The 14,825-nt window shown below is 36.4% G+C and overlaps 1 protein-coding gene across 2 annotated transcripts in view; it reads left to right on the top strand.

The window, feature by feature from the left end:
* Window positions 1–14,825, top strand: part of LOC148941878 (VPS35 endosomal protein-sorting factor-like) — an 86,344-nt gene that overhangs the window by 38,218 nt on the left and 33,301 nt on the right. For both annotated transcript variants that reach the window (XM_089102845.1, XM_089102844.1), the window contains exons 5-7: window positions 6,121–6,275; window positions 9,921–10,015; window positions 14,247–14,428. In XM_089102845.1, the coding sequence (XP_088958971.1) occupies window positions 6,121–6,275; window positions 9,921–10,015; window positions 14,247–14,428 (432 nt within the window). The remainder of the gene's footprint in view (window positions 1–6,120; window positions 6,276–9,920; window positions 10,016–14,246; window positions 14,429–14,825) is intronic.

Consider the following 14,825-nt stretch of genomic DNA (forward strand, 5'->3'; position numbering starts at 1 on the left):
TAAGTGCCTCAACCCTTGGAAGGCGGATATTGCTCAAATGCGTTTCTATAAGGTGGCTTACCTTACAGAAAGTGAGGTAAAGTGGCTTACCTTACTTTCAAAGTGAGAGCAAATTCTCTTGTCGAAAAGTGTCGCGGAGAAGTTCGAATGGTTGAATATGGGAAACTGGTAATGCCTTTCTAATAGAGCCTTGTGCATTTGTTTTGAAAAAAAGGGTTTTTCATAGGCTTGAAGGGCTTATAATTGCCTTCTTGGCCAACCTTAAAAACGGTATTCAAGCCATTGATTTGAGTAGGTCACTGAGCCGACCCAAATCTTTCTAATACACTTGAGTGGCTTACAGCACCCGCACCTTACTTTTCTATTTGAAATGCTTTCTTAAAGGAAGGAACGGTTTAATAAATGTAAAACGGAAAATCAGGGATTCGACTTATTTTCCACTTAAAAAACCGGTCAAATGCATTAACAATCGAGGGACCGCCGCAGTTTTTTGGATGCTGGGTAACGCCAGGACCTTATCCTTCACGGCTCATTTGTGGAGAAGCTCCACCTACACTCACGCACTTCTTACTGCAACAACTGAAGAAAGAAGCAGTCATTATGGAAAGGAATCTTTGCCATGAGTATTATAGGAATAAAAAAATCTAATGCTACTGACAGTGCAGACAGAGACATACACAGGAAGAAGAGGTTTTGGGGCCTGGGCCCTACAAAATCCTAAATTTCGCCAGGTTTTTGGGCAGTTTTTACCTAAATTATCAAACAAAATTTGTTTTTCACTACTGAGCCCCCTCCCCGAAAAAATTCTACATATGTGGTTGAATATAGTATTATCCAGAAGAACTAGAGAAATTCTGAATTTTTGAAAAATTCAAGATAAGCTTTATTTAAAGTTGCTTTTAGTTTACTGAAACTTGGATTTAAAATGAAATCTAAAGGTAAGAGAAAAACAATTCAACGTAAAGCAAAAATAGAGATAGAAATGTTTTCTTTTGGCAATAGGGTTTCTTTTATTTTCTGCCCAACGTAAAGCAGTTGTAAGAAAAGGTAAAAATAATATTCTATTTTGGTTTTACAATCAGTTTTTCGATTTGCTAGGCAACGCTTGATTGCGCTGGTTGTCTTTTGCTCAGATTTCTAGAACTTCTAGAAATATGTTTTAGAACCCTTTAAAAACTCCTTGCTTAGGATGGATGATGATTGTACGCATGACAAGATTACTGACCAAAATTCTAATCATCCCTGAAACGTGTCCCTTATAAGGAATCTAACCTCAGGAAGGTAAGTTGGCTCACTCTTTTCCCCCCAATATTCCTTACTTAAGTACAATCTCTACTTCCTATGGTATTAAAATTCCTTATAAAAAGTTGTAAACAAACTTGTGTTTGTTTACAACTTGTTTTTGGTTATTCCTTATAAGAAGTTGTTAACGCTTGTGTTTACAGTGGTTTTATTAAAGGTCTATGAAATTTAATTAATTTGCATAACGCTTACTAAAACAGTAAACTGTACGAAAAATGTGGGTCAATCTCGCTTTCTAGGGCCATAATGAGATAAAGGTTGATATGGATAGGACACTCTGCGGATAAAGGATGACAGATTGTCCTTGTTGGCGGAGAAGGGGGGAGCAAGAGATTTTACCGACTAAACTAACTTGTGGCCTAAACTGTACTATTTCGGATTTGAACCTCCCTTTTCCTTGAAATTAATTAAAAAAAAATTTCCACAAAATAAGTTTTTCAAAGGAAAGTAAAGAACTCCATTAAACAAAAAATTAGTAAACTAAAATCAAATAATCTACCAAGCGTGAAACTACCACAAAATCAGCATTGATAAATAAATGAAACCCAAAAAGAACAGAAATTACAATAATTAACCGAGTCAAGATCAAAACGAGCAGAAATTAACATAAGCTGGGCGCAAAATCCCTATGCCATCCCTAGGGCAGAACGAAATTTGCACTTTACTGAAAAAATAGAAATGTTTTTACTTTTATAACTTTAATAAATCAAATAATATTAACATTTTGATTACTTAATTTCAGTATGTGTATATTAGACTAGCAATTCACATTCATTTGTGTTTTTTCAGTAAAGTGCAAATTTTGTTCTGGCCTTGGGAAGGCATAGTGGGTTTTGCACCAAACTTATGTTAATTTCTGTTCGTTTTGAGTTTCAGTTATTTATCGAACCTGACTTGTTGTAGCTTCATGATTGACACGTTATTTGATTTTAGTTTGTCTCATTTTTGTTTACTAGAACTCTTTACTTTTCTATGAAAAACTGATCTTGAGAAAAAAGGTTTTTTAATTGGTTTATGTTCGTTTTATATTGACATAGTCTTTTCAGGGAAAAAAAAATTATACTTTAAATCTTTTCGTTTTTCAAGACTTTATAGTTTGGCCTGCTATTTCTATGCCGGAGAAAAATTTTCAGCAATTTTTAACAGCATACACCCTTTTAAAAATCTGGACACAAATAGTACTGTTTAATTTAGTTTCATAACTCCTCTAGTTGACCTGTAATGGAAAACTTGATACCATTCGCAAAAAAATCTGTTTACTTTCTTTGATAGCTTGGATACATTTACGCTATTTTGATTTGGTTAAATTTTAAGAGCAGAAGTAGCCCCGAACGTTTGAAAATAATATCCTCAGTCGTTCTTGGGACACTGCTGAGATGCCTTATCGGAAATTAGCATTATCACAGTGCATTTTAATTCAATCTTAAGTCAATATTTAGTTTTTAAACATATAAAAATTGGATTTGAGGAAGACTAAAATCTATTCTATAAATCATATACAACAACTTTCTATATAAACCTTATATGCCCCCAGGGCATAACTTACAACCCTTGCACTGAGGGCTCTGAGGCCTCAGTCAACTTTCAACTACGTTGAACAAAATGGATATCTCAAAAGTTTGATTGGATGTGTTTTGGAAAATGGTGGGCGTGAGAGGGGCGTTAGTCGCTATCCAATCACTTTCAACTATTAAAAAGGCACTAGACCTTTCAATTTCCAATTGAATGAGCCCTTTTGAAGTTTCTACGACAACGCTTTCAATAAAAACTTTATATGCCCCCAGGGCATAACTCACAACCCCTGCCCTGAGGGCTGTGGGGGGAGGGGTTGTCATCCTTAAAGACCTAATTTCCAAAACTTTTAACTACTTTGAATAAAACGGCTATCTAAAAATTTTGATTGGATGTATTATGGGAAAAGGTGGGCGAGAGAGGGGGGTTAGATGCCCTCAAATCACTTTTGACTATTAAAAATGATACTATTCCTTTGAATTTCAAATCGAATGAGCCCTTTTTCAAGTTTCTACGACAAAGATTTCAATAAAAACCTTATATGCACCTAGGGCATAACTTATAATCCTTGCCCTGAGGCTTGTGGGGGAGTGTCCTCCTCAAAAACATGTTTTCTATGCGGAAATCAACTACCCTAAACAAATAGGCTATCTCAACATTTTTTTTGGTTGTGTTTAGGGGAACGATGGGTGTGGGGGGTGGTGCTAGTTGTCCTCTGATCGCTTTGGACTATAAAAAAGGGCACTAGCCCTTTGAATTTCCAATCGAATGAGCTTTTATTGAAGTTTGTTCGACAACGCCTTCTTTAAAAACCTTATATACCCCCAGGGCATAACTTAAAACCTTTGCCCTGAGGGATGTGGGGGAGTGTCCTCCTCAAAAAAATATTTTTTATCTAGAAATCAACTACGCTGATCAAAAAGGCCATCTCAAAATTTCGATTGGATGTGTTTGGGGGAATCAAGGCCGTGAGGGGGAGGGGGGGCTAGTTGCCCTCAAATCACTTTCGACTATTAAAAAGTGGACTAGCCCTTTGAATTTCCAAGCGAATGAGCCTGTTTTGAAGTTTCTAGGACAATAACTTCTATAAAAACCTTCTATATCCCCAGGGAATACCTTAAAACCCTTGACCTGAATTGGGCAGTGGATCTTCATCCTCAAAACCCATATATTTCTCTGGAAATAGAAAACGCTGAACAAATAGTTGCCACAAACTTTTTATTGGATGTGTTTGGGGGAGTGTTGGGCGTGGGGTGGGGGATAGTTGCCCTCTAAGCACTTTCCACTATCCAAAAGCGTACTAGCCCTTTGAATTTCCAATCGAATGAGCCTGTTTTGAAGCTCCTGCGACAACGACTTCTATAAAAACCTCATATGCCCCCAGGGCGAAACTTAAAACCCTTGCCCTGAGGGTTGTGGGGGACTGTCCTCCTCAAAACATATTTTCTATCTGGGAATCAACTACGCTGAACGAAATGGCTATCTAAAAGTTTTGATTGGATGTGTTTGGGGGAATGATGGGCGTGGGGGGGGGGGCTAGTTTCCCAACAAAAAAATTCGACTAATAAAAATGGTAAAAGCCCTTTGAATTTACAAACGAAAGAGCCTGTTTTGCAGTTTCTACGTTAACGCCTTCTATAAAAACTTTATATGCCCCCAAGGTATAACATAAAACCTTTGCCCTGAGGGTTGTGGGGGAGTTTCCTCCTCGAAAACATATTTTCTATCTAGAAATCGACTACACTAAACAAAAAGGCTATCTCAAAATTCTGATTGGATGTGTTTGGGGGAATGATGGGTGGGGGGAGGGGGCTATTTGTCCTCCAATCACTTTGGACTATTAAAACGGGGACTAGCCCTTTGAATTTCCAATCGAATGAGCCTTTTTCTAAGTTTTTACGACAACGTCTTCTATAAAAAACCTTATATGCCCCCAGGGCATAACTTAAAACCCTTGCCCTGAGGGTTGTAGAGGAGTGTACTGCACAAAAAGATGTTGTACATCTGGAAATCCACTACGCTGAACAAAATGGCTATCTTGAAATTTTGATTGGCTATGTTTGGGGGAATGATGGGTTTGGGACCGGGGGGGGGCTAGTTGCCCTCCAATCACTTTTGACTATTAAAAAGTGCACTAGCCCTTTGAATTTCAAATCGAATGAGACATTTTTGAAGTTTTTACGACAACACCTTCTATAAAAACCTTATATGCCCCCAGGGCATAACTTAAAACCCTTGCCCCGAGGGTTGGGGGAGTGTCCTCCACAAAAAGATATTCTCTATCTGGAAATCAACTACGCTGAACAAAATAGTAATCTCAAAATTTTGATTGGATGTATTTGGGGGAATGATGGGCGTGGGGGGGGGCTAGTTGCCCTTCAATCACTTTCGATTATTAAAAAGGGCACTAGTCACTCCAATTTCCAATCGAATGAGCCCTTTTCGAAGTTTCTACGACGACTTCTTCGATACAAAGTGCCCGGGGATGGAGAAAAACAAAAACAAATAAACAACACATTGTGCCCACATCGTTCTTTACTTAGGCAGCGCTAGCGCGCTGCCTATGAAAATTCTCTGATGCCCTATTCCCCCTCCAAGGATCCTATGTCAAGATTTAAAATTAAGATATGTGTATTACAGTGTAATATACAGAAGCTAAAACTTAAATTAATGAACTGCTGTTTTAAACTGTTTTTAATGCCATTTTATTTTCATGGGAGAAATTTCGCTACACTCAATAATTTCGACTGCGATTTGTAGCCCCTAATACCCACATATTACGTTTTGCGGGGATTCTTAACGATTTGCAGATTATGGATTATTTTTTACCAGCGTTTTGGTGAAAAAAAAAAAAAAATCCGCTTGCGGTGAAATTTTCCATCGTATGCGAGAAAACGTGTTCAGGAAGAAAATGAATAGCTGATTGTTCAATAGTTTATATATTGCAACCTGTAAATGACAATCTTTTAGTTTTTTGTAGCATAATAAAAGCTCAGCAGCAGCAAGTGGGCAGAAACTCATCTTCTGTAAGATAAGGTAAATGTTGTTTTGGATTTCCCGAATTGCGGTTTTCGCGGTTTTTACTCCGATTTTCCTTGTACTTTTGTGCGTTTTTTTCGCTAAATAAGTTGTTCGAATTGCACTTTTCCGCAAATCGCAGCATGTGGAAACTAAGAGAGGTACAAATGATTTGATCACGTTAATATAAAAACCGCTTAAGCTTGTCGCTTATGTGTAATTTATGTCGTTTATTCCTTTGTTGTTCCATGAAATTGAAGTCAAATATTCAATCTATATTTATCGTAGGGACTGCCGAAGCTACAAAATATTCCAGAATATGAAAAAATACAAAACAGTGTTGTCGCTGGTCTTGAACTCCTACTGTTTGGCCTAAACTGGGCTCTGGGATCTTCAATTTGGACACTCGAAAATATAAAAAAATGTGTTTCTTCAAGCCAAAGGTGAGTTTAATCATGTAAGTTTATGTACTTACTGGGGCGGATGCAGAATAAATGTTTGAAGGGGACAACGATAAAAATTTGGCTCCCCATCAGTGTTTTTTGGCCCTCCAGCCATGTAATTAGTGCAATTTTTGACCTCATAGGGGGCACATGTGCCCCTAAACCACCCCCTAATAAATATGGGCTATTAGATATAAGGAAAGCAAAGCAATTGGAGTAATTGCTATTTATTTATGTATATTTAAATTACGTGATTATCTAAATTTGTTTATACATATTTTATTTATACATCTCTTATGTACATTTAGTTATTTATATTTTTTTCTGTTTCCTTTCATTAAGATATATCCTCCCTCAAGGATAAACGATTTGTGACTGGCCTGCAGCTGTAACTTGCATCTAAAAGACAAGTTACTTATTATTGGATTCACTAGTCTCAAATCTATTCATTCACCGAGTTAGAACTATGATATTACTTAGGCTTTTTCTTGGGAAAGGATCTAAATTTTCTTTAAAAAAACATAAAAAATTTCTTTTTTTTCAACTATTTTTAGCCAGTTTTCAACGTATTTTCAATCTAAAAAATCATGCAAGCTTATTTTTATAAATGCAATTTGGCAGATGGATAGAGCTGAATTTGAGCTGAATTAAATTTACAAAAAAATGTTTTTCAACTGAAAGCAAGGAGCATCATTAAAACTTAAAACGAGCAGAACTTAATACGTATATGACGGGGGTTCCCCCATTCTTAATATCTCGCTCTCTTCGCTAAAGTTTTTTAGTTCTTTTAAAAAAGCTTCTTATTGTTCTAATTAAAAGACCCTTGTGTTTAAGGAGTCATTCTTAAAAAATTGGGACAAAAAGTTGAACTTGAGCGTAAAGAGCGAGGTACACGTAAACCCCTCCATATTCGTAATAATTTCTGTTCGTTTTAAGTTTTAATGTTGCTCCTTACATTCCGTGGAAAAAACTACTTTTTTTATTTAATTCCTGATCGTTTCTTCAACAATGTCGGGAAATACGACTCCCCCTCCACGGAATGCAATCCTGTGAAAATTTACCCCGGACAATTATCATTAACATCTCCATAGGTAAAATTGAGTCGGCCAGAGAGAAAGTAAGACAAATAAAGAGAATTTTGTATAGGAATTCTGGCACAACTTCCCCATTGAAAAATTTCACTTGAAAAGTTCACCCCGGAAACTTCCTTCCCAATAGAAAACTCTTCCCATGGAAAATCCCAAGCAGTAACTGAATAGAAAAAAAAGGTTTAGAATTGGTTAAGTTGAAACTTAACCATCATTTTAATTTTTTTTTTAATCAGGACAAATTGAGAACTCAGTTTTTCATGGAAATGGCCTCCGTATGTAGTTGTACAGTTTTTGATGGTTGCGGGCGCCAAATTAAAAAAAGGAAAAACCCAAAAAAAATTCAAATTCAAGAAAATGAAAAAATAAACAAAAATTAGTGAAAACCAGTTGGCACTAAACAGGTTAAGACAGTGTAGCTTCATTTTGAAGGTGTAGTTGTCCTCGTGTATCAACAGATTTTTTATGTTTAATTTTTACGGGCGAGAAACGATGTCAAATTTAACTAGTTAGTTTTGCTAATTTACTTTCACGGTTTGACGTGGCAACACTGACGAAAATGTAATGTTGACCTTAAAATTTCATAATTTTGAAACAACCACTAGACAAACCTTGGAAAATTGTGGTTTTCAGGTATGAATAGAATTACTTGTATAAAAAGTAAACAACCACATAAAAGAAATAAGCCCCACCTTTCAACTTGAAATTGATAACCAAAAAAACGCTGATTTACTAATTAATAAGGTAAATAATTTAAAAAAAGGGGAAAAATCCTCGTCAAAACCTACCCATATCGCCGCCTTCTTACACCATCTCCCAAAAACCCACAAAATTCAACACCTTTTCAATATTTTTTTTTTTTTTTTACTTTCTTTTAAATGAAATTGAGTTTCTGGCCGCTCTAATACTATCCGGTAGACCGCTCTACACTGAACCAGCTTTTTTTGTAAGAGTGAAATTAGTTAGAGGCATTGTACACCGTTTTGCTTGTACTCTTGGACATTTTGAACGTCATTTATACGTATTTTTTAGCTTTTAAAAAAAGGATAAAGATCCTCCTGAGCCATTGCTGGCGCATTGGGCATCGAGTCGTTTGAGTTGCTGAGTGCTGGGTGTTCAGTTGCAGCAACGTTTCAGTTGCTGGGTGTTTTACAGGGACAAGTAGCAAGCTTGTCGCCCAAACTTTCTGGAGCGGGGATCGAACCCTGGTGCTCCACATTAATGCTGATACCAATTTTTATTATTAGTATAGTATGCTCCAGGCGAATTTCGCCAGTATTTTCAGTTCATTCGTTAAGCACCGCCAGAATTGTTAGTTGAATTATATATAAACTTAGCGTATCTAAATAGTCCTTATTGATTTTATCGGTATCACTCTCGGCAAATAGATCAGACGCACCGGTGGGGTGAATAAAACGATGCTGGCACACTGAACGATAAATTGAAGCAAGCTGTATCCTGGAGTATCGCCCTCATTTGGAACCACGCTCCTTTGCACCTTTAATGGTTGTGTGCTTCGCAATGGTTTGTCTGGTTCTGTGGAGCTTTTCTGAAAACATTTAGCCGAGGTATTTCAAGCATGATGCAGCAGGAATTGAATGGAAATCTCTTACATGGGTGATACTATTAATTTTAACCGTGTTGAAAGTTAGAAATTCGGGATTATCAATATTAATAGAAAGTCTGATAGACCAAAATTCACTTTGCTGTCTATTCAGGTTATCTTGCAAAGTCTGCTTTTCGATCTGCCGAGAAGAGGAACGTCATCAGTGTAAGCTATGTAAGACAAGTCGGTACCATGAAGTAGAAGAGATGATGAGAAGTCGCTCAAACTCTTAGAAATTGCATGTTTGAAAATGGCAGAACTAAGAACACTGCCTTGCCTCACCCTTCTTTTGACTTTAATTGGTTCTGGAACTGTGCCTCTCCATTTGGCAGATACTGTCGAATTTGCATACCAAAATTTCTTAGTTAAAAGTTTTTTTATTAGTTAAAAAAAGGGAAGCTTCAGTCAGCTAATTCTGCAATACATTTGACTTTATTTGTATTTTAAAATATATTCTCTTGTTTCAGTGGAGTGTTTCGTTCTTGCTTTTGCCAAGACTTTAACGTTTCAGAAAAATTCCACGTTTAATACAATGAAGCTTTAGGACGAATACCAAGAGTATTCCTTGTTCTTTTCTAAGTTAAAAAAAGGGGAAGTTAAATCAGCTAAATCTGCAGTATTATTAACTTTGTTTTGTATTAAAAAAAAATTTTTTTTTGTTCCAGTGGAGTGTTTCGTTCGTACGTTTACCAAGACTTCAACGTTTCAGAAAAAAATCCATGTTTAATACAATAAGCGTTTAAGGCGAATTCCATGAGTACCCTTTTTTCTGAGTTAAAAAAAAGACGTGCCTAAGCCACCTTAATTTTCAATATATTTGTCTTTGCGATTGTTCACTTTATTTTCTTTTATTTCAGCGGAGTGCTCGTTCATGCTTAAGGGCTATGACTTTATTATAAGAAGGGCTATTACTATATATAGGGCGTTCACTTTATTTCCTTTTTATTTCAGCGGAGTGCTCGTTCATGCTTTGGTAAAAGCCATGCCTGTTCGCTATTGCTCTGAACATGCTCTGTATTTAACGGAGGCAACTTCTGGAATTAAAGGTATATTCAAGTCAGTGATTCTCGTTTAAGGGCTAGGCACACGTTGCTGATTTCGGGAACCGATTTCAGCATCAGTGGACAAACGATAGCAGTAAGAAAAATTTGGTTGAAAGAAAAATTTATTGCGCAAAATTTTCAAAACAAAAGATCATGGACACAAATAGTCAACTGGAGTTTATTAATAGTTACTTGATTGGTCTCATCTTAGTTCTCAGTTTAATTCTCAGCTCAGTAGTGGGGTCTTTCACCACAGATACCTCTGGCTGACTATTTATTTGTATCCCTATTTTTTTGTGATGATCAAGATGAAAATCAGCGCTGATTTTGTAAATCGGCGCCGAAAACTAGAAAATTTTTCAAGCTAAAATCGACGCGGATTTTCTTTTAAAATCGGCGCTGATTTGGAAATCAGTTCCCGAAATCAGCTACGTGTGCCCAGCCCTTTAAGGACTATGTAAGAGGGTCAGACATGTACGCAGGTGGGTTGGGGGGGCTGTGGCATGGCTCGCCGAAGTCTAATGCTTTTACCATTTTTCCTTAAATTTTGCATAATTTGCCAACTTTTTGCTAAATTTACAATCCTCCTTTCCACCCCTCTTCAAGGACCTCCCTTTCACCCCCAAATTATTCTTGTGTCATGGCATCTGATGAGGAAGTACGCAGATTTATAAATGGGGAGAGGGTTGGAGAAGAAGGCTGTGTTTTGGAAGAAAAACAGGGGTGAAGGTATGTTAGGTGTCACTTTATAGTTAAACTAACTCAATCCTTTATGGTTATTGTCGTCGTGCACGCCGATAAAAGCGCCCATTGGCTTTTCAAAAGCGCCAATGGGTGCTTTTCATAATTTTTTTTCTTGGTGAATGTAAAAATAAAGTGAGCCTTCTTTTCTCAGGATAAAGGGCTGTAACTGACATTTTTTTGGGGGGGAGGATAAGGGTGAGGTTCAGCCAATAGACCGTTTAAGTTCATAGCCAATAGATTCATGGGCGTTTTATTTGTTTTCTTTTTTTTTTATAGCCAGCGGTGTGTGGGGGGTTTTATTTTTTATTTATTTTTTTAACCTGTGGGTAATGTGTATTTTCGTGATTAACCTTAACCAATGAGCATAATAGGTGATTTTCTCTTTTTGAAGAAGGGGGCAATCAGATTTCTAATGTTTTTCCTGCGTCCTTTTTTTAAGAACTTAATTTTTAGATGTTCAAAAAAATTTTTTGTAGCCCAAGTATGTAGCTTCATTTTTGCATATATTTGGAAAAGTTATGTAAGGCAAGTTGTTCTTTTAGCAAGATGTACTGAAAAATTGCAGAAATTAGTTTCTCATCTCCTTTCATTCACACTAAGCTGAAAAAGGGTGCTGCAGAGTCATACCTCTCATATCATTGCAGAAAAATATTTCTAATAATTATTTCAAAGCTCCATTTAACCAAACTAATTTGCTTGACATTTTACAACATTATATAATAATGATTTGGAAGCGTCATCTTATCAAGGAAGGGATAATTTTTTAGATTGGGTGAGGGGGGAGCAGATGCCCCAAAGAGTGTATTCTAATGCCAAAACATCCTAACACTCATTGAGTATTCGGATAAATATAAATTTAGATGTAGGGAAGGGGGCGGGGTAGAAATTGATGTATTATCCCTTTTGATTTATAGGAGTATTTCTGGTTTACCCCTTTATTATGAAAATGAAGAGAAACTTTAAATCCTAAAACGAGCAGAATTTATTCCGGATAATAGGGGGGCTGTCCCCTCCCTCAATCCCCCCTCGTGGTCGTAGAGACTTTGTATGATAGTCATTCGATCGAAAATCGAGATTTTCAGCGCCTTTTTTTGAAAGTTTAAAGTATTTTGAAACCAACCAGCCCCTGTCTTTGTCTTAGAACTGTATTTAATTTTTTTTTTTTTAAGGTAAGTAGAACGGCCAAGACAAACGCCATCTATTAAAAACATTTATAGCACAAATTTCAGAACCTTTTTTTTATATCTGTCCTTTTGTAACCCATTAGGACATCTGATCAACATTTCGTGGTACCCGTTTTGTTCAGAATAGTTGAATATATCAATAAATTTCCATGAAACGATGACATAACCCCCACAGCTCCTAGGATAAGGGCTGTAAATTATACGAAATGACAATTCTTTACAGATAGATTTGGAGTGGAAAAAAGGGGGATGTATTTGATCGTGGGAGTCAAGTAGCATGAAACTTTCAGGAATTATGTCTTGGTAAAAAGGTATCAACATTTTCCTTTGGGAAGGGGGGTGAAGGCCCGGAAATGAGACAAGATTTTTTTTTTCCTGATGAACTTGATGAATACAGCCAAAATTTCTTGGGCCAAGGGGACTAATGTACAAAAGATAACTCAAACTATTGGTTCCTTTGAAAATGGTCCCTTCTCTAACAAGGGGTTCTCAAAAAATCGTCGCATTTTTTCGATTGGCCTAAAATTTGTGTGAAACTTTGGGATAAGGGGACCCCAATGAAGAAGGAAAAAAATCTCTTCCCCTCGAAATGCAGAACGCTTTTGTGATATTTGTTTTGTTCATAAACTTATAAATGTCTAATAAGTTTGCCTTCGGGGTTGATATCACCCCCAGAGCCCTAATTTTAAACTCTATCTTACGCTGCTGTGATTACTCAACCCCCATAAAGAGAAAAGAAGAATTAAAATTAATCAAAAATGTAAAAATAAATACCATAAGACATTCTACACCACATATCCTATGTTTTGGATTATTGGTGGAATGTTCCGAAATTTCTTATTTTCATCATTATTTTTAATACTTTCTCTGTGGTTGCTCAATTTTGCATGTACGGGGGTGGATTTTCCACGGGGGTGTTTTCAGCGGTGGGGATATGCTTAGCACCGTCTGATCACTTTATAACTGTGTCTCCCAACTAGAATGGAACTACCCCTGAATACAAAAAAGGATATTTCGGGATGTTTTATAAAGGATTCATTTATAGTCACGTAATATAGGCTAGTACCTAAATGTCTAAGTATACCTGCGCACAGAAGGTACAAGTTCGAATACCCTCAGAGTTTAGTTCTGTCTTCATGTTAGAAGAGATATATGGTTTGCTGAATTCTTGATTCATTAGAAATATCACAAGGCGTTATATTTTAGAAAATTCTGCTGATAATATACAAATATTGCTTTAAAAATTTTTCACCCAGGGGCTGGTAAACAACAACAAGAAAAAAAATGAAAAGAATCGTCTTTCTTCATGTAGAAAAAATATTTCTGGTTCTTTGAGTATTAAAATGTTTATCGAAAATTTTTGTCATACAATTTCATGGTACGATATATTCTATAAATAAGTTGGCCAAGTTGTAGGCCAACTATTTATTTTTTATTGGCGATTTTTTTTTCTCGAGTGATCTCTCACTTTTTAATAGGTGGTAGTGAAAGAAAGGGAATTGAGAGATTATTTTTTAGGTTTTTTTTTTTATATCATATCAAGTTCAGTGAAGCCGAGACACGTTATTTTCATTTTTCATTTATTCTTCTGCTTCTTCTATCAAGGCCGAACCACTTTATTTTCATTTTTCATATATTCTTCTCCTTCTTCTATCAAGGCCGAAACACGTTATTTTCATTTTCCATGTATTCTTCTCCTTCTTCTATAAAGTCTGAGCCACTTTATTTTCATTTTTCATATATTCTTCTCCTTCTTCTATCAAGGCCGAAACACGTTGTTTTCATTTTCCATGTATTCTTTTCCTTCTTCTATAAAGTCTGAGCCACTTTATTTTCATTTTTCATATATTCTTCTCCTTCTTCTTGCTTGTTTTTTTTCAGATCATAGCAATGTAATTATTAGGTTTTTCTTAAAAGGGGCTTAGCCCAAACAAGCTCGTTTCTGGCGGTTGATGCGTTTGTTTATTTATATAAATAAAATCCTTATTAGTATTATTAGTCCATTATGCTAAAGGAGGGTTGCCACCCCTAGGGGTTTATCACGATTTCTAATTATTCATTATATTGCCTAAACAAAAAAAATCACTAAATCAGCTCATAAATCACTAGATTATTGAAGAAAATCACTAAATCAACCCCAAAATCACTAAAATCTTGCGATTTTTTCCTTACCTGGTGGCATCCCTATGGTGGAGACACAACGCTAGAATGTTGTTTCTTTTGCTTTAAAAGCGACCTTTCATTCACCTTTGAAGATGAAAAAAAGATTACGTTTTTGTATTTTAGTGCTGTGTTTTTTGTTTTAGGATATCCTATTGATAGAATCTACCTTGCTCTTGGAAATAAGCTGGCTCAATCCGGTGTACAAAAAAGCCAGCGGCGCAAGGTTCTTTCGTTGGCGTGGAAGGGGATCTCCTACTCATTGGATATAAAAAAATTTGTTCAAATGTCAGAGGCGTGGATTGTATATGTGATCAAATATCATAATGTAAGTCTGTGGCTTTTGTCCTTTCTTTCTCTTCCTTTCTCTTCCTTTTTAAAATTCTTTCTCTTTCTCTTCCTTTTTTACATTCTTAATCTACTACTACTACTACTAACAACTCATCGCAGCACCAAGCCGCCTGAGGCCAACACAGCTACGCACGCTCCTCCTCCACCCCAATCTATTCAAAGCCTCCCTTTTTACACCCGCCCACGAAGTTCCAATTTCCTTTAAATCTTTCTTTATGACGTCCTCCCAACCCAGACGGGGACGACCTGCTTTCCGTTTAACCCTAGATGGTTGGCCGAAAAGAACAATCTTCGGCAATCTGTCATCCCTCATCCGAACAACATGCCCTAACCACCTCAACGTTTCTTTCATTATAGACCTAGAAAGCGGTATT

Source organism: Artemia sp. Qi Xiang Cuo, chromosome 17 (assembly GCF_049724085.1).
Source record: "Artemia sp. Qi Xiang Cuo chromosome 17, ASM4972408v1, whole genome shotgun sequence".
Lineage (NCBI taxonomy): Eukaryota > Metazoa > Arthropoda > Branchiopoda > Anostraca > Artemiidae > Artemia > Artemia sp. Qi Xiang Cuo.